The sequence below is a fragment of the Chiloscyllium plagiosum genome, unplaced genomic scaffold (genome assembly GCF_037043375.1).
Source record: "Chiloscyllium plagiosum isolate Xiang-an unplaced genomic scaffold, Cpla_swu_hap1 HiC_scaffold_12, whole genome shotgun sequence".
Taxonomy (NCBI): Eukaryota; Metazoa; Chordata; class Chondrichthyes; order Orectolobiformes; family Hemiscylliidae; genus Chiloscyllium; species Chiloscyllium plagiosum.
In genome coordinates, this window is record NW_028270150.1 from 85412023 (window position 1) to 85433042 (window position 21020).

Below are 21020 nucleotides of genomic sequence, written 5' to 3' on the forward strand. Positions count from 1 at the left end.
AGAGAGAGAGACAATGGTGATTTTACCTTGACCTGTTCTGAGGTATACAAACCAAGTCCGAGCAGCATGATTCACAAGTATTACTGTTTTCTTTTCACTTCTGGGGTTGAGCATTTCTAGATTAAAAAAAAATATAAAGATTTAAATATGAGTTTGCACATTTTGTTTTGCTATAATAGTCTTGTCAAAACTTTTCTTTTATCACATTTGCACATTGGAGTAAATAATGAACATACTGACTCTTTCCCCCCCCCCCATAAAATAAAAAGCAAACAAGTACATTCTTATAGCGGCTTTCACAACATTAGATATCCCAGAGTGCATTAAGACCAATGAAGTATTTTTGAAATGTTGTCACTGTTGTAATATGAGGAAATGCAGAAGCCAACTTGGTCACAGCCAGAAAAGCAATGTGATGATAACCAGCTAATCATTTTTACTTTTTCTGCTTGAGGGATAAGTATTGGTTAGAGATAATAGAAACTGCAGATGCTGGAAGAACACAGCAAGCCAGGCAGCATCAGGAGGTGGAGAAAGGATCCTGAGGAAGGGTTATACCCAAAATGCCGACTTCTCCACCTCCTGACGCTGCCTGGCTCGCTGTGTTCTTCCAGCCTCCTGTCTGTCTAACTGAGGGATCAGAATTGGCCAAGACATCCACAGGATCTTTCATATCCATCTGAGAGCATCGGTGGAGCCTCTGTTTGATAACCCATTTTAAAGAGAGCAATTCCTCTGTATACAGGACTGTTTACTAACAAGATGCCCTGCAGTTTGATAAGGTATGGTTTGCATCTGATCATGTGGGGAGAGAGATTTTGAAACTGGGACAGATTCTTTCATATGAGGATGGGAAGATTCATTAACCAAATCTCACATTTCTTCAAGTGACCAGTCAGCGGATGTTATGAATTAAGGCCTGAAGGCAGTTTGAATGCTTAAGTCACGACAGTGGATCAGAACCCTCAGGTACTCCTGAATGGTTTTAATCACGGCATGACTTTTTTTTAAAAAGAGTTGGAGAGAGTGAGGACTGCTGGAAAGTTAGAGTAGATGAAGACTGCAGATGCTGGAAAGGTCCTGGTGAAAGGTCACTACCTGAAATGTCGAGTCCCCTGCTTCTCTGATGCTGCTTGGCCTGCTGTGTTTTTCCCAGCGCCACACTTTATCCACTCTTTTTGTTTTAACAGAGGACTGGTGCAACCAAATGATGACTGTGGGTGTAAATTTAGTGACTGTCTGGCACAGTCCTGCGTGGGACCACGGAATGTTATCCCTGTATAGAGCGTGAGAACAATCAAACAGAAAGGCTGAAATGGAAGAGATAATGACAGCCTGCCATCTGTTAGCAGGAGGCCCATTCCTTGTGTTTTACCATTCTAGTGATATACAAAAGGGGTTAAATACCTGACTGCAATGTATGGCCTGTGTGTTTTAATGGCCTGACATACTAATGTGTGGCCAGTGTGCAGTGATGCTGTAATTGATAGGAATTAGTTTCTATCGCACAATGACGACCACATCTGTAAGAAGATTTGAATCTGAAACCAAAAATGGCACGAGCTAAAATTTTCATTGTATTTGTCTGAGCCTGGGTGCACTTAGTGACTAAGCAGTAGACCTACAAGAAAATAAATAATGGTATGCTGCGATTCCTATGGGTTGGAAGTCGTGACTTCTGTCATTTCTTTAGTTCTATAAATTTTGAAAGAAAGCCCATGACATTTGCAGGCCTGTAGTTACATGCTGTCCTTCAGCATTTATGATGCCAGGGTAGGGGAAACAAGACCCCAAGTCACGAGGTGCCAATGTTTTTCAACATTAACCACGTTATTAATCTTCATGGTCCGGGTTCCTATCACCAGACTATTGTTAAAGAATGCACGTACACAATTTAGTCAATGGGCATGAATTAATGCATCCTGTATCTCAGCAGGTAACGAAACAGCAGTCAGCTAAATTGCCCTCTGATGCATTAAACCATAAAGCATTCTGGGAATAAGTGACCTAACTATTTGGTTTATTTCTAGCCCACAGTACAAATCTGTACACAGTACAAAGTTATATATCAGTCAATAGAAAACAAAAACTCTCCTTGTGTGAGATGAAACCAAATCCTAAATCCTAGCATGAAAGAAGAAAGTAATTTATGAGTTCTTCTACAGATGGATTTGAATCCTCACGGAATGTTGATGCTTGTCAATTAGTTTTGGAGAGGATTAGTATCTATTTGGGGAATGTGGATTCCCCAAATTAAGAATGGAGTTAAAGTAGTGGAAAGCTTATCCAGCAGATGTTGAGGCTGTGCATAGTTGATCTATAACCTTTCCATTTTTTAAAACATGTAGTCCCGGTACCAAGAGTGGCTACAAAAGCATCACTCAATTCTTGGTCTTAACTGCAACTACCATTGACTCTGTAGCTAAATGGACACAGGTTTGTAAACATGTCATGGCTTTACCATTTCACTACAAGTGCATGGAGGCAAAGTTTCCCAAATTGGGGGTAAAAAACAAATGAATGTCAGAACCTTTCTTGGGACAAGATGTTATTGGCATGACTCAAAGTTGCCTGTGTCCATTTGATGGCCCAAGCTTTCTCAAAGCTCACAAAACTGTGGGGCCTACATTCTCTTGATCAGACTCTTTACTGCAACCCTCATTGTGTGTGAGGCAGTGAGGTTATCAGTCTTACTCCTTATTGAAATTGGTATTGTCTGAATAAGATGGGAAAACACTTCCCACTCCCAAAGCCATTGTCTTATACTGGGGTGACCTTTATTCAATCTGTAAAAGCCCAACTGCTGATGTTGGGAAGCTGTCAGCTGCGAGAGGAGGGTTGTACATTTTAACATGGAGCCTGCTTTTGGGATATTCTGTATTTGGCTGTGTGTGTGGGATGAAACACTGAGCTAGTTCAATCCTATTCATCATACTTTGATTTGGTTTGTGCCCCGCAGAAGTGGATATGAAGCTGCCGCACAACAATTTGCTCCAAAGGACCTCGATGTCGATGTGTCCGGAAGGTGCTTCCTGATCACTGGAGCTAACAGCGGGATTGGTAAGGCCACAGCACTGGAAATTGCAAAACGGGGTGAGTATTCCCATAATCCAGCCTGATTCTGGCTGGCCAGTTCTGAGATAGCTTCATGTACTTGTTGTAGTGTGTGTGGTTAGCCTCAGAGCAAGCGTTGCTAGATATTTACACTCAGCACGGGAACATCTATTCTGACCACGGGTTGTCTTCAGCAGAGCTTCGAGCGAGAGAGAGAGATTTGCAGCATCATTTCAGACTTGTTCCAAAGTGCTTCACTGTCAATGAAACAGTTTCAGTGTGTTGTTACTGCCCTGAACTGGGCCATACAATCTCCTTTTCCAATTTCGGTCTCTCCTAAGGGTGCTTTCCTGCATTTTAACCATCCATTTCCCTGCTGAACTCCAGCTGCTCATCTTCTGTCTCATGGAGGTTTGTACTCATGAGCAAGGAGAACACTTGCAAAATTGGTAAGATTGAGTGGAATGCCATGGAATTTCCAGCTCAGGAACGGAGCTCCGAGGTGACAGGAGTGGGAGCGGTTTCACCGAATGCACAGCCTGTCCTTGGTAAAGCGACTGTTTCCCATGGGCTAGCATCAATCCCAGGGGATTTCACAATGAAGGGCACTGCAGCTGAGTTCAGTTTGTAACTCGTGGGTCCAATAGGGCTTTAAATAAGAATTTCTCCTGCCACTTCCAAAATTGCTTTGGGTAGCCATGAAAGACACGATATGTTCATTCCCCTGGTTAGCAGACTGTGGGGGGCATGGTGCCGTCACCTTGTTTTTCTGGAACACAGAGATTGCTGGCTGTTTCTGAGTCTGGTGGAGTTGTGTTGAAGTCTGAATTTCCAGGGGTCTGCGCTGACAAGTGACCGGCTGTGGGTTTGAGTTTCCCACCTGACGACAGGTTTTCTGATGCCCCCTTTTCTCCCATGAGTACTTGCTGAGTGAAGGCTGCTTACAGAGGAGAGACCAGTCAAAAGGATGGCAAACCTCTTATCCTCTGCAGACTATTTTATAAAGGTCAAGGATTTAAGCTTCCAACTCATTCCCTGGAGAGCGAGTGTACGTGCTGAGGAAGAATTTAATCAACAGGGTTGAAGACTTACTTAGAAACATTCATATTCTCCCGGGTTTCCTCTGAATTCCTTTCAATCTAAAGTCCCGGAATATATTTCTGACTTTCTACTGGACCCCTCCTACCACACTATGATGGGCCTCTATTCTTCCACCTGCTCCATGATTTCTCTATTCCCCTGAACAACAATGATGACTGTTCTCCTCCACTGCCTATCTTCTATAGTCCACCCCACAGAACTATATCTTTCCCGGTTCTGTCCTTGTCCTTTGCAATGGAGGATAAAATGATACTTCCTCCACTGTTTACATAGTACCCTCCCATATCTCAGTTGTCCTTTCTCTGCATGCTATTGCTAAGTGATACCAGAAGGGGGGTGGGCTAACCTTTCACCTTTATGCCCCTGACTCTTAACATGTCACCCCAGCCCCTTTGCCCCAGACTCTGCTAGCACACTGTCCAAACTCGATGCCCATCACCTACCAGCTCAGGTTGAGACTAAGGGGTGGTACTCTGGCTGACCGCTTGAAGGTGAGCTTCCTCCCCCACACGGACCCCAGTTAGTACAGTCCACCTCTTGGCTTGCCTTTGTTCCTGCCTCTAATTCACTACAAGTGAAACCATAGTCTGAGAGTTTCTCAGTTCGAGGCTCTGTTCCCCCATGTCTTCCTGAGCCAGCCTGTCTGCCTGCCTCAAATAAGAACTCATTTGAAATCTCAAATCCCTGCTCAGGGAAGGTATCCGGTGTTCCAGCTTCCTTCACCTTGGAGCTTTGTTCCTGTGCTACAAATTCACAGCATTCGACTCAATCCTACAGATTTTAAAGGGGCCATCCTTGTTTTTGGCTACTAAGACCCATGAGATGGAAGATGAGCAACTGGAGTTCAGCAGTGAAGCAGACGGATAAAATTCTGGACTTGTGAGAACAAGAATGCATCATTAGGCCCTCTGTCTTGTCCCACCTTTAGTGATCAGCTTGCGTCCACATTGGCAGAGCTTACACTCTCCGAACAGTTATCAGTCACTGCATTTTAAAAAAAGGAATCATTCATGGGATGAGGGCGTTGCTGGCCAGGTCAGCGTTTATTGCGCACAGGGCCGTTAAGAGTCTACATTGCCATGGGTCTGGAGTCACGTGAAGGCCAGACTGGGTAAGGACTGCAGTAAACCAGCTGGGTTATTTCCCTTTGACAACAGAGTCGTGGGACTCTTGTCATTTGACTCTTATTTCCAGGTTTTTATTGAATTCAGATTCCACCATCTGCCGTGGAGGGATTCGAACCTGAGTCCCCAGGACGTTACCTGGGTCTGTAGATTAATAGTCGGGTGATAATCCCACTAGGCCATCACCTCCCCATGCTCAGCGTGAGGCTGCTGGGCTCCAAGACCTCCTTCCTAAAACCCTTGTCTTCTATCCAGTCGGCTTTTGGCCTCTCTGTCCCCCTCTCCTGTTCGATGACATTTCCCTTTCTGTTTTTGGAAATTAACTACTCTGACACGTTTTTTGAAGTTAAAGTGCACGTTAGAAATGCAAGTTACTTGCTGCTTTGTTTTAAACAGCAGTGATGAATTACATGACTTGTAAATGTAAGCCGCTGTTTGTACTAAACAGTGAAAGGCATATAAGCTAAGTGGAGCTTTACAGTGAATGAGACAATCAAAAGTCCTATTACACGGAGCCTTAGACAGTGAAAAGGTTAAATCTGCATTGTGTTAGGTTAATTTGAAACTGCATGGAATTGTTTATTACATTTTCAAGTGGAGGGCTAATCACTGAGTGCAATAATGCTATTTTTATAACTTTAGGTTCATTCAAATTTCAGCACCTTTGAAGATCAAGTGTATCGGATGTTGTTAAGAGGTTGTAAAATTTTGACCTTAAATTGGAAACATAGCTTGACTGGTTGAAGCAAGTTCTGGTGAGCTATAAGACTGCAGTACTCAGTTGCCGTCTGTGAATGTATTCACATGGTAGAGATGGGCTCATGGGTACAGTGTTCAAATGGGATAAATTGTCATTTGTGAAGCACATTTCTCAATTGTCATGGATGGAAAAGGTACAAGGATCCCAGGATAACACTTTTATCAGGTAATCTGATTTGCTGAATATTTCATTTAATAAAAGCCTTGGCTTTTCTCAGGTGGAGTCGTTCACCTTGTTTGTCGAAACAAAGAGCGAGCTGAACAGGCCAAAGCTGAGATTGTGAAGGAGACGGGTAATGAGGTAAAGGTGTTGTTTCTGAATAGCTTTGGGAGGACTGTGGCTTTTTTGCGGCTGGCTACTTCCTTTTGTTGGTTTAAAATGTACTCTGTGCTTGTGGACATGGTTAGGACTTGCTGCCTGGTCTGAGTTGTCCTGAGACAGTACCGGTGGTGGCCATCGCCTTCTGGACCATTTGGGCCCAACTAAATGACCATTTCCCCTTCATGGCACCTATCAATGGAAATCACAGCTTTATTACCAGCACCAGATTACCTAGCTCCTGCTCAGGTCGTTACCCTTGCCATGGACCAGAATGTGAATTTGTGGGATAACTGTAAAGTGCTGGAGAAACTCAGCAGAGGTTATCTTTGGAGAGTCACATCGGACTCGGAACATTACCTCTGTTCCACCTCTCCCCACAGCTGCTGCCAGAGTCTAGGCAAAAGTAAGGACTGCAGATGCTGGAGATCAGAGTCAAGATCAGAGTGGTGCTTGGGAAAGCACAGCAGGTCAGGCAGTATCCGAGGAGCAGGAGAATCGACGTTTCAGGCAAACGCCCTTCATCAGGAATGATGCCAGAGCTGCTGAGTTTCTCCAGCACTTTCTGCTTTTATTTCCTATCTCCAGCATCTGCAGCATTTTGCGTTTATTTTTGGATGAATGTGTGGTCCTCCTGATGGTCACTTTTTAACAAAGAATTAGAAGAATGTGCACCTGACGATTGTGAAAGCACCTCAGAGCTACTTGTAAGGTAGGCCATGGGGCAGGCCGTTGAGATTTATACAGGTCCCAGGAACAGTAATGAGAAAAACGAGGAGGTACAGTTCATGATGGGGATACTGTAAATGGTGGCTAGATTTCAGCCTCCTATCCAGCCAAGCCCAGTCATGGAGAATGGAACTCATTCACCAGTCCTTGACAAGACTTTTACACCCCGTCCACCCCCACCCCCAAAAAAAGACTGCCCATCATTTCATTGCTGTTCATTGGACCTTGTATGTCAATAGATTTCTGTTTTTGCTTACCAAACAGCAACTAAGGTATAAAAAGAATTGACTTGGGACATCCTGAGGTGCTTTATAAATACGCGTTCATTCTTTGCTCTGCTGGGTAGGTGATGGTCTGGAGGTATTATTGTTGGACTGTTAATCCACAGACCCAGTTAACATTCTGGGGAACTGGGTTCAAATCTTGCCACGACAAATGGTGGAATTTGAATTCCATAAAAGTCTGGAATGAAAAGTCCAATGATGGCCATGAATCAATTGTCAGGAAAAACCCATCTGGTTCACTAATGTCCTTTAGGGAAGGAAACTGCTGTCCTTACCTGATCTGGCCCACATGTGAATCCACACTCTCACAGCAAGGTAGTTGATTCTTAACTGGATCCTGAAAATAAATGCTGGCAGCCAGCGATGCCCTCAATCAGTGAATGAAGAGGAAAGAAAATCCATTTGACCAAAGTATCCCACTTCTTTTACACGCAGTAAATTACTTCAGCGTAGTTCCTGTTGTTATCTTGGTAACAGCTGCTAATTTGCATCTTGCAAGCTCCCAAAATCCACAATGAAATAAATGACCAGATGGTTTGGTCTAGTGATGTTTATTCAAAGGATAAATATTGGCCAGGACATTGGGGGGGGGAAAGTTTCTATGCCCTTTTTTTTCGAGACTGTTTAGCATCTCATCAAAACAAACACACTCGGGCAGGTCAATGCTCCCTCAGTACTGCACTGCAGTGTTCGTGTACATTGACTGTGTGAGTGTATGGAGTGGGAAGTCAATCCACTCAGAGGCAAGAGTGGTACTGGTAAGACATAACTGATGTGGATCAGGAGGCATGACAAAAGATTGCTCAGAAAGCTGAGCTGCAGTTGGTGAGAGAAAGTTTTAAGGAGGGGTGGTCAGAGGATTAAACTGGAGCATTCATCACTGTTGGATGGAAGGTGACATAAGTCAAACTATCATCCCACTCCAGCGCTTGTCCACATTTCTTCCCCATGGAACTTGCCAACAGTGGAAACCAAATATAGTCTAACGTGGTCAGCATGGACGAGTTGGACTGAAGGGTCTGTGCTATATGACTCTATGGTAGCTATGATGTGGAAGTGCCAGTGCACACTACACCAGTTGTCTTGTGATCATACTCCATGGCTATCTGATGAAGGAGCAGTGCTCTGAAAGCTAGTACTTACAAATAAACCTGTTGGACTGTAACCCGGTGTTGTGTGATTTTTAACTGATTCTGTGGCGGCACTGAATCTTGTTTGCTTGGTGTTGTGTTGCAGTACCATTGACTCACACATGGTGGCTCTCTTGAGCCAGTACCAGCCAGGCAGCTTCACCCTCACAACATCCCCAGTACGAACAGCAGTCACAGTAAAAGCAGACCAACTCTCAATAGTTCCTGATGAAGGGCTTATGCCCGAAACGTCGATTCTCCAGCTCCTCGGACGCTGCCTGACCTGCTGTGCTTTTCCAGCAACACATTTTTCGACTTTGATCTGCAGCATCTGCAGTCCTCACTTACTCCAATTCTCAATAGTTGTAAACCTGTTTGCCTTCAACCTGCACAGTGTAATATTCCTGCATAAGTGTTGAACAGGTTTATCAGAAAACTGTCTCTGACATTTTACTGCAAGTGTTGACCGTTTCCCCTTTTTTTTGGGTGGGGGGGAAGAAGAGGGGGAGCAGTTTCAGATGTTTATGATGATGACAGCTTATGATAAATCATACAGTAACACAATTTAAAAAGAAATATCATGAAATATTATGGTAAATGGATACGTTTAATCTCATATTCCATTGATGGATCCCTCACTATTTAACAAGAGCAGCATGCATTTGTTTAGCACCTGATAAAACGACCGCAGTTGAAGTTTAATGTGGGTAAGTGCAACGTCATCCATTTTAGACCGAAGGTCTGAGTGTTTCCTGAGAACTGGGGAGCTATGGAACACCAGTGAGAGGTTTTGTGCATGACATTTCCCAAAATCCTGCTTCACAGGGAGTGTTATCACACAAAATGTGACACTGAGCAACATGAGCGGACCTTTGGTTGGCTGACTAAAAGCTGAAAGCTTCACGAAAATTCTTAACAAAAGAATGAGATGGAGAGACTGTAGGTAGTAATTCCACAGTTTCGCATCTGGCAGTTGAATGCACATCCATCAATGGTGGAGCGAGAAAAATCAGGCATACATAAGAGGCCAGAAGCACAAAGGAGTAGAGTCATAGAGATGTACAGCATGGATACAGAACCTTTGGTCCAACCCGTCCATGCCGACCAAATATCCCAACCCAATCTAGTCCCACCTGCTAGTACCTGGCCCATGTCCCTCCAAACCCTTCCTATTCATATACTCATCCAGATGCCTTTTAAGTGTTGCAATTGTACCAACCTCCACCACATCCTCTGGCAGCTCATTCCATACACGTACCACCCTCTGTGTGAAAAGGTTGTCCCTTAGGTCTCTTTTATATCTTTCCCTCTCACCCTAAACCTATGCCCTCTAGTTCTGGACTCCCCCACCCATGGAAAAGACTTTGCCTATTTATCCTATCCATGCTCCTCATAATTTTGTAAACCTCTATAAGGTCACCCCTCAGCCTCCGACGCTCCAGGGAAAACAGCCCCAGCCTGTTCAGTGTCTCCCTATAGCTCAAAACCTATAACCCTGGCAACATCCTTGTAAATCTTTTCTGAACTCTTTCAAGTTTCACAACATCTTCCCGATAGGAAGGAGACCAGAATTGCACGCCATATTTCAACAGTGGCCTAACCAATGACTTGTACAGCCTCAACATGACCTCCCAAGAGGGTTGTAGTCCTGGAAGAGATTTGAGAGATGGGGTGGTGCAAGGGCATGGATGGATTTGAAAACATAGATAAAAATGTTAAATTTGATGCTGGAATCAATGTGGGTTAGTGAGCACTTGAGAAGAATGATATGGCATACAACATGTTATACCCAACATTGGGTTTCTTTATTAAACATCAGAGCTGTTCCTCAAAGCTTATTCCTTTCACTAGGTATTAGGCTGCTGGTGGGGTTGGTATATCTGTACTGAACCTGATGTCCCGTAACCAAGTCGAGTTACTGTACAAGAAAGTTGGATTTGGAGGCAATTGGTTTCAATTGCAACATTGACTTTATCTTTTCTTTTTCTTCAAAGGAAATTTTTGTCCATATTCTTGATATGTCACGGCCCAAAACGATCTGGGAGTTTGCAGATGCATTCCAGCAATCAAATGACAAACTGAACGTGTTGGTGAGTTTTTTGTTTGAAAGCTTTCTCCGCAATAGTGTGCAGTTTTTGCTGTTAAAGTAAAGAAAAATCAGGTTTTCTTTGAGGTGAAAGTGTTTGATTTCACATCGGAGGAAGCAGTGGTAATGGAAACTGAAACATTCAGAGAATGCCTGGTGAAGGGACTTCACCAAGGGAAGGGAAGAGACTTGCCCAAGACCAATTTCACCTCGAAATGCTGGTCTAAATTCACTTCTTCCTGGTACTGCCTATGTATCAAAGATCGATTCAGTACAGCACAGTCCAGGCCCTTTCACCCTCCATGTTGTGCTGACCTTTTAGCCTACTCTAAGATCAAATTGACCGACATATCCTACATTGTACTATCATCCACCTGCCTCTCCAAGAGTTGCTTAAATGTCCGTAATGTATCTGACTCTACTACCACCGCTGGCAGTGCATTCCCCACACCCACCACTCTGTGTAAAGAAGTGACCTCTGACATCTCCCTTCTTCCAATCACCTTAAAGTTATGCCCCCTTTGTGATAGCCATTTCTGCCCTGGGAAGAGTCTCTGACTATTCACTCTATCTATACCTCTCACCATCTTGTATACCTCTTTCAAGTCACCTCTCATCCTTCTTCACTCCAATGAGAAAAGCCCTAGCTCCCTCAACCTTTCTTCATCAGACATGCTCTCCAGTCCAGGCCTGGTAAATATTCAACTGTGCAGAAATTCAACAACTTATTAAAACAACATTGGTTCCCATAGTCAAGGAAAGGCTTATTTTGACTTTGTGATTCATTGAATAAAATTTTGATTTAATTGAAATAGTTACTCACCGTGCTGGAGTCAGGGCAGGGATGGGGGCATTTACAAACTAGTGGATAAAATGACAATAGTGCTGGAGTTCCCTGGGAGTGCAAAGATTTCCACTTTACTCCAAAGGTCTCCAACGGTGTGAGCAGCTGGGAGCTGTGGAGGAGTATGCGATTTAGGAGCTCATAAAAATCCACTAAAATCTGAATGAAAAAAATACCATCAAAGGCTGATAAGATGTTAGCATATACTTTAAGGGGTTGGACTATAAAGTGGCAGAAATTATATTAAAGCTGAATGGAGCTGTTGTTAAACCCCACTGCGATACTTCATCCGGATCTGTGGACTGCATGTAGGGGTGAAGGACAGTTTCACAAGAATCATACCCAGCCAGAAAGAGGTACACTGAGGACAGGTTACATCCAAGGTGGATATATAATTAAGGCACCGATCTGTCACAATCTAATTGAATAACAGGGCAGGGTTGAACAGATGGTTGGGTAAGAATTGGAGTATATTCTTATCTCTAATTCTGTCCAGCAAGTAAATGTCGCTTTGAGCTTTAAGATAGAATCGGAATTTGTGACAATAGGCATGGAAGTCTTGATGGGTTGAAACTGGAATTGGTCGTAGTTGGTGCAGATATAATGGCCAAACAGGCCCTTCTGTGTTGGGACTGCAGTCTGCACAGAAAACTAGCCTTTAATCTGTGAATTCCGGTATTAAACATGTTGATAATGGTTTGAGTATCAGGAAGATAAATTAATATTTGTTTCACAATCTTTGCTAGATCAATAATGCGGGGTGTATGGTCAATCAGAGAGAGCTGACTGCTGATCAATTAGAAACAAACTTTGCCACCAATACTTTGGGTAAGTTCTGCGTTTTCTACTGTGAATGATTTGATTTATGTCCTCCATCACTGTGTTTTCTGACCACCACTGCAAAGATTTTCCGGGCTACTTATGGAAGGAGGCGTCCAGATGAGTGCCCGATTTGCTTCACTCTCCACACCACTCTGAACTGGGTATGGAAATGGACCATTCGGCCCTTCAAATGAGATCATAGCCGATCTCTTTGTATTTTAAACTCCACGTTCCCAACTGCCTTCCATGAGTCTGAGGTGTTTGTTAGGCGAGGGAATTGACTTCCACCTTAGATATAATCATCAACTTTCCTCCATCGCTTTGGGAAGCATGGGAGTTCAAAGCTGCACAGCTCTCTGTGAGGGGGGTAAAAAGGCGACCCTGCTTTTACCGTAAGGTCCCCTGGTTCTGGACCCACTGACAAGTCTGTCTGCCTATTCCACATCATTCAGGATCTTCTGAATCTCTATCGGTCAACCCTTGTTCTCCTAAACTCTGGTGAAAGCAAGCACAGCTTTCCCCCTCCTTTTTCAGCCTCCAATGCATTTGCACCCGTCTTTCCTTGAAGTAAGAAGATTAAAACTGCGCACAGTATTCGAACTGTGGTCTCACCAATGTAACTGAAGCAAACTATCCTTACTTTAATAAGAACACACGGGTCAACAGGTCTGGCAGCGTCTGTGGAGAGAGAAACCGAGTCAACTTTGCAAGTCCAGTACGTCCTGAACATGATCCAGGCTTGGGCCAACAGGTGGCGAGTAACATTGGTGCCACACAAGTGCCAAGTGTTGACATTTCCAACAGGAGAGAATCTAACCATTGCCCCTTCACATTCAATGGCATTACCATCCGTGGGTCTGTCTGCCACCACCAATACCCTGAGTGTTATGGTTGACCAATAACTGGACTAGTCATATAAGCACAGTGGCTACAAAAGCTGGTTAGAGGCTAGGAATACTGCAGTGAGTAACTCACCTCCTAACTCCCTAAAGCCTGTCCACCATCTACAAGGCACAAGTCAGGAGTGTGTGCGTCAATTAGAATGGGTGCAGCTGCAACAACACTGAAGAAGCCTGACCTGATTCAGGACAGAGCAGTTCACACCCAATTCAGAATGGTGTTCAGAGTGAAGCAAATTGTGTCAGGCACTTACCTGGACCCCTCCTTCCATAAGTAGCTCAGATTCTATTTTCGGGTAATGGTTCTACAAACATCTGCTCCCTGCACCACCGACGCTCAGTAGCAGCATTGAGTATTATCTACAAAATGCACTGCAGAAGTCCCCCATGTCCTTCAGCAGCGACTTTCGAACCCATGACCCTTACAACATAGGAGGAGAAGGGCAGCAGCTACATGGGATATCCCCACCCTGCAAGTTTCCCTCCAAGCCACTCGCCATCCTGACTTGGAAATATATCGCCGCTCCTTCACTGTCACTGGGTCAAAGTCCTGCAGTTCCCTCCCCAAGGACATGCTGGTCCAATCTACAGTGTGGATTGCAGCGGTTCAAGAAGGCAGCTCACCATCACCTTCTGAAGGGCAACTAGGGTCGGGCAATGAAAGTTAGACCAGTCGATAGTGCTCACAGCCCATGAGTGAACCTTTGGAAAACATTGTGGTTACTGTTAGGGGATCACTCTCACTAACAACTTCTCTCCTCCACTGTTCCTGATCCCCACCCAAACAGATCCTCATTAATGTCCTGAACCAAGTTCATTTGTAATTAATGCAGCAAAATTGTCTGTGATTAACAGAGCTACCCCTCCACCTCTACCTAGCTGCCTATTCTTAAAAATCATGGACCTCCCAATATTCGGAACCCCAACTGTTCTCACCCTGCAGCTGCATCTCCTGAATGGCTATCGAATTATAATGCGCCCTGAAGTGAAAACACATCGATTCAGTTATCTTGATATGAATATTATACATATTCGGATACAAAGCCTTTACTTTTGTTTCTTCGTCTTTATATCATCTTGTCTTGATGGCGGATACGTTCTTCAGATCTTACTCTTTGACACTTGTGGGCATGTGAGCAGGACTCTGTGTTAAAATGACCGGCTATGGAAAGGTTGAGGTCGTGCTTTCACACAGACCAGAGGTGTCCCGCAAAGTGGTCATCCAGTCTGTGTTTGGTTTCTCCAATGTAGAGCAGGCCACGCTGGGTGCAGCGAATACAGTCCACAGGATTGGAAGAGGTACAGGTTGTGCAAGATAGGGGACTCTGCGACCCCCATCAGGCACTCTGCTTCCCTTCCCAAGAACAAAGACACGGAGGAGTTCGTCCAAAACTATTTATTCAATTCTGCAGAACCGGGTGTTACCTCAATGGCTTCCCACGAGGCACACACACAGATTGTAATCCCCGCACGTTATATACATGTAGGAGTGGGCTGGGCCTTCTACTGTCTCAGCCAATGAGTGTTAAAGTTCCCCACTGTCCTCCTGATGGATGAGATTATTTGGTTATTCACCCAGCCAATCAGTGTTCGAGTTCCCCGCTTCTCCCTTATATGGATGATGACGTACAGCCGTGGTTGTGGGCGGTCCCTCAGCCACGAGGAAAGCTGTTTCCATTGTTCCATTCATGAAAATCTGGGGGAGTGTCTGCTCGTGCTTACTACAAGGTAGAGAAGACTAAAATGGTGGCTTTGTACTTACTATGTGCTTACTACAACAGTTAATGATTTAAAAATTACACCACCCCCTACAAGGTGAAATGACACTTCACCTGGAAAGACTGTTCAGGACCCTGGATAGTGAGCAGGGAGGAAGGGAGGAGGCAGGTGTTGCACTTTCTGCAGTTACATGGGACAGTGCCATGGAGAGGGGGCTGGTGTTGGTGGTTGTGGAATGGACGAGTGTGTCCAGGAGGGAATGGTCCCTGTGAAATGCAGACAGAGGGGAAGATGTGTTTGGTGGTGGCATTCTGCTGTAGTTGTCTGAAACGGTAGAGAATGACCTTTTGAATGCAGAGGCTGGTGGGATGAAAAGTGAGGACAAGGGGGAGCCGATCACGCTGTTGTGAGGGATGGGAAGGGGTAAGGGCGGAAGCAAGGGTGATAGTGCATGAGGGCTCTGTCAATGACAGTGGGTGGGAAAACACAGTTATGGAAGAAGGGAGCCACGTCAGCAGCATTGTTTTGGAAGGTGGCATCATCGGAACAGATGCAACATAGGCAAAGGAACTGGGAGAATGGGATGGAGTCCTTGCAGGACGTGGGGTGTGAAGAGCCATCGTGAAGGTAGCTATGGGAGTGGTGATGACAGTGAACAGTTTATTCCCCAAAATGGAGTCAGAGAGGTCAAGGAAAGGGAGGGAAGTGGACGATGTGAAAGTTGTAGAGGGGTGGAAATTGGAGGCAAAATGAACAAAGTTTTTTCCAGCTCCTGGTGGGAACATGAAGGGGCACCGAAGCAGTTGTCGATATTACTGAGGAAAGAGTTGTGGGAGGAGGCAAGTATAAGACCGTCTCTTAGCAGCCAGCCCTCAGATGTCATCCCTTTCTGTCCTCCCGAGGCCAGTGCCTCCAACCTCAGCCCTTGCTGTGTGTTCACCATACCTCCTGACCTTCCCTTCTGAGGACAGTATGTTCAGTGTCAGCAAGGACTCAACCTCATACCCTTACGCCTCCATTTTTTGGGCTTGTCATTGATGTTAAACTGATTTTCTGCCGCCTCTGTCTCCATGCTCATATCTTCGGGCAGGATTACCTCCCTCGTTCCACTGATCCTTTCACCCGCCTCCAGTATTCACCCTCCAATTGGACTCCCTTCCCCTGGCCTCTTGCCTGCCCTTGATCACTTCACCGAAAACTGCCAATGTGACATTGGCCGTCTCAATGTCACTGCTCCTCCCACCCACTCTAACCTGTCCTGTTGTGAAATTACTGCACTTCACTCTCTCACGTCCAACCTTAACTTGGTTATGAAACCGACCAACAAAGGCAGTACCAGTGTAGTCTCGCTCACTGACCTTTATCTTGCAGAGGCTCAACGTCAATTCTTGGACAGTTCTTCCTACCTCCACGGACTGTGACCCCACACCTGAACGTGAATCCATTGTTGCCAGGACTGTCACCAAGCTCAACATCTTCAGAGATCTTCCCCAGCCTCCCCACTGCCTCCACAGTTAGAGTCTCCCAACCATGGACAGCACACATCTGCCTCCCTCCCAAACTCCACAAACCAGACTCTCCCGGTAGGCCCATCGTATCAGCCTGTTCCTGCCCCCCAACTCATTTTCTCCCACCTTGACTCCATCGTCTCTCCACTCGTCCAGGCCCTACCCACCTGCACCCATGATTCCTCTGATGCCCTCCACCATATTGACAGTTTCCAGTTCCCTGGCCCTAACTGCCTCCTGTTCGCCATGGATGTCCAATCCCTCTGTATCTCCATTCCTCACCAGGATGCTCTGAGAGCTCTCAGCTTCTTCCTCGACCAGAAACCTGGACAATCTCCATCCCCCACCACTCTCCCCTGCTCGGCTGAACGTGTTCTCTCACTGAACAATTTCTCCTTTAATTCATCTCACTTCTGTCAAGTCAAGGAGTGGCTGTGGGCGCCCACATAGATCCCAGTTATGCCCTGCCTCTATACTGGGTATGTGAAACGATCCTTGTTCCAATCTTACACTGGCTCCCTCCCACAATTCTTTTGTTCGGTTCGATGATGACTGCTTTGGTGCCACTTCATGCTCCCACCAGGACCTTGAAAATGTAGTTATTTTTGTCTCCAATTTCCACCCCTGCAAGACCTACCCCTTCCCCTCCTCCCTGCTTTTCATCCAGGGGTCTAAACAGTCTTTCCAACTCTTGGACACTTCTTCCTACCAAGATTGGGTGATTGCTTTGTGGGTGGCATGGTGGCTCCGTGGTTAGCACTGATGCCTCACAGCGCCAGGAACCTGGGTTAAGTCCCCCCCATGGGCAACTGTCTGTGTGGAGTTTGCACATGCTCTCTGTGTCTGCGTGGGTTTTCTCTGGGTACTCTGGTTTCCTCCCACAATCCAAAGATGTGCTGGTCAGCTGAATTGGCCATGCTAAATTGCCGATTGTGTTAGGTGCATTAGTCAGGGGTAGATATAGGGTGGGGGAATGGGTCTGGGTGGGTTACTCTTCGGAGGGTCAGTGTAAACTTGTTGGGCCAAAGGGCCTATTCCATATTGCAGGAAATCTGATCTTTGCAGAACACGCCTGGTGTGTGTGCAAACAGGAACCAGACCTTCTCATAGCCGGTCATTTTAACACAGAGTCCTGCTCGCATGTCCACATGTCTGTCCTCGGCATGCTGCAGTGTTCCAGTGAATGACAGTGCAAACTGGTGAAACAACATCTCATCTTCAGACCAGGCACTTCACAGCCTTCTGGACTTTCCTCTGCCCATCCCAGTGGGTCTGTCTGTCCTTTCCAGTCTGGCAGTGACACACACCATTGTCCCGTCATTCTCACAGTCCGGTCACTTAGTCTGAACTATCAACATCTTTTCTGCACCAGCGTCCTACACCCACTAGCCCTCAGCACCTCCCCCTTGAACTAAAGCATAAATGGTGTCCCTTCACTTCAGCTCTGATGAAGAGTCAAGTAAACTCGAATCATGTAAGATATAGGGTTAAAATTGTGCAGAATTATAAAATTAGGCTGCGCATGCAAATACTAAACTGTGAGAAGCGAAAACAGGTAGAATTATCTATGATTAATAGGGCAGAGCGACCGTGTGGCGGGATGTACCAGTAACAGGAGAATAGTGTGCCAGTCTCAGGAGGGATGTGGCCAACGGATGGAATTTAGTTTGGCAGGATGATCGCACGAAGACAGCAAACTGTGTCAGGATAGTCACATATAAGGAATGAGATAAATGAGATTGAGGGGCAACAGGCTTAGAGTAATGGGAGAAGTAAACAGAGGCGGAGAGAAGCTAGACAAAGGTGGAGCGAAGCTAGAGCTTGTGATAGGCTACGCGCTACAGCAAAAGTAACTAATGGGGTGAAAGGGGAGGACCGAGAGACGGAGCTGAACAGCATAAATCAGAATGTAACCCTCAGATCGGGGTGCTTACTCATTAGGCACCCGTCCTTGCAAGTACGTATCAATAAACATTCGCTGCTACAGAATTTTACTCGGACTGAAATTTATTAATATGTGAGTTTTGTTTCTCACAATTTGGGTGCTCGTGTCCGGGATATCCATCATCACCAGCAGGGTGGGCACCGTCGATGGCTGGGAAGACGCGTCCTGTTCCTTTTAGAACGGTCCCGTGTTCCTCCGGCGGTGGGTTCCCCCTTCTGGTTGACTGATTGAGATCCGATGAGAGTCTATCTGAACCAGGCGAAAGGTTGTAAGTAGGCACAGGGAGCCAGGCAACTCCATGCATGGACCAAGGTAGGGAAATTGACTTTTAAGTATTGCCTTGGTGGCTGGGATTGGGTTCTAGTAGTTAATAAGTGTCTAACGAAGGAACTCAATCTGGGCTGTGCCGAGGGTAAAGTAAAAGCCTCCGGAAAAAAAAAAATGGAAATGGAGGCGGGGTCCCTGACAACATACCTCCAGAATGTCTGTTGGGCAGGATGTTGTGGAATTGGAAAAATAATACTTGTTCCAAGGGGAAAAGGTTGGAAAAAGATGATTAAATATTGTTGCTTTGTATGAACTAAGGAATCCATTCTTCATCCCGCTGTCTTCTGGCCAAAGTACAGGTCAGACAAAGACTGGGTTTGTGAATATTTGAATTTATATGTCAATGAAAAACAGCCTTACAGTCAGGAGGGATCAGATTATGCTTTGTGTTGGAAGGGCTAGTAGCTGAAGGGCTACTGAGGGTACACTTCGTAACTAAATCATGTCCAGACATCCAAAAGAAAATTCAGAAAATAGATGGGTGGAGTGAGAAATCACTTGAGGAATTATTGAGAGAGGCACAGAAAGTGTTTGTAAAGAGAGAGGATGAGAAGCAAAAACCGCCACCTGGTATCACTATCCATAGAGCTCCCTTTCGCCCAGCCCTAGACCGTCCTGACAAAAAGTGCCACCCAATATATCTCACCATTAGGAATACCTCCTCTGAAGACTCCTTTCCCCGTAAAAAGCGGTCTCGACTCCTTAGTAACGATTTAAAGATAGTAATGGAAGCCACTGGGAAGGGTTTTTTTAGGCTGCTGCTTCCGAATAGTCGTAGGAAACGGAAAACGAGCCAAACAACTTGATAGTAAGATACAACACTTTGCCCCTCCCAATGACCAAAGGTGGTAAAACTTCGAGGTGAAGGACTCGAAGCAGACCATTGAAATAGAAACGGGGACACAAATGCCTGGGTTGAATGGGTAAAGTACACTGTTAAAACTCTGAATAAAAGCAATTGCTATGCATGTGCCTCCGGTAGGCCGGTTGCCCACATGGTCCCCTTTCCGCTCGGGTGGAACCGAAACAGGAAGGGCATGGAATGTATGACAGCCCTGTATCAGGATAAGACTGCATGGAATGATAGGAATTGTATATCCCTATCTCTAATGTTCCCTCCCTTGGAGAAGACAGATTTGAAAGCTCCCCCCCCGCCCCCTTTTTTGACCACGGTCGGAATCACACATCGTGTATAAGCCGACAGTGTACAAATCGGTCTAGAGACTTGGGGGAGCTGAGGTTATGTATAGAAACTCAGAATGACACCGAAACAGACAAAGGAGGGAACTACTCAGCACTCCGGGTTCCCCGAGCGGATCTCTGGTGGTACTATGGAGGCAGAATATTGCGACCGACCCTACCTCCTGACTGGAGAGGGATATGTGCAATTGGCAACCCCATTCACCTCGGCATTTGAGAAGGAGAAGGTGGTAGTAACAAAGAATGAGAGGAGTAAAAGGTCGCTATTAGATACTTCCTTTGATGATAGGATTTATCTCGACTCTATAGGAGTTTCTAGAGGGGTCCCCGATGAGTTCAAGGCCACAACCAGATGGCAGCAGGTTTTGAATCGGCCCTATTTTGGTAACGGTCAACAAGAATGTGGACTGGATAAAATTCGATATTTTTTTTACAACCAGCAAAGATTCATCAGTTACACTCGAGATGCAGTCAAGGGGATTTCCGAGCAACTTGATGCAACCAGCAGAATGGCCTGGGATAACAGACTGCCCTTAGATATGATCCTAGCCGAAAAAAGGGGGCGTATGTGTGATGTTAGGGGGTAGCTGTTGTAACTTTATTCCAAATAATACAGCACCTGATGGGTCAATCTCTCGTGCCTTGCGAGGATTGACCACTTTGGTGGAAAAATTGGCTGAGAATTCAGGAGTAGACACATCCCTCATGGGATGGCTGGTATCATGGTTTGGGAAGTGGAAAGGCGTGGTAGTCTCCATCCTCACCTCCCTGATAGTGGTAGCAGGGGTACTGACAGCAATTGGCTGTTGTATCATACCTTGTGTACGGGGGGGGGGGGGTGGTTAACCCAGCGGCTAATTGAGACGGCCTTGGCAAAACAATTGCCTCTAAAAGGTAATCAGGCAGAGGGACTCAACCTCTTGAACAATGAGGGGATGGGTGACCTTAAGGAATTAGCCACTATAAATGAAGTCTCGGGGATGATGCGAGCGAACTGGAAGGCAACGTATGAGACAAATGCAGAAGACAACACTTCGTAGCCAAGAAGAAAAGGGGGGGATTGTAAGGTATAGAGTTAAAATTGTGTAGAATAAGGGAACAGGCGTTGCTTCTGCAAAAGCTTACATTATAAAATTAGGCTGCGCATGCAAATACTAAACAGTGAGAAGC

At 45.6% G+C, this 21020-nt stretch overlaps 1 protein-coding gene across 1 annotated transcript in view; it reads left to right on the forward strand.

Moving 5' to 3' along the window:
* Positions 1-21020, forward strand: part of dhrs12 (dehydrogenase/reductase (SDR family) member 12) — a 31098-nt gene that overhangs the window by 1651 nt on the left and 8427 nt on the right. The window contains exons 2-5 of the mRNA XM_043700440.2: positions 2960-3093; positions 6257-6339; positions 10495-10590; positions 12177-12258. Coding sequence (XP_043556375.2) covers positions 2960-3093; positions 6257-6339; positions 10495-10590; positions 12177-12258 — 395 coding nt within the window. The remainder of the gene's footprint in view (positions 1-2959; positions 3094-6256; positions 6340-10494; positions 10591-12176; positions 12259-21020) is intronic.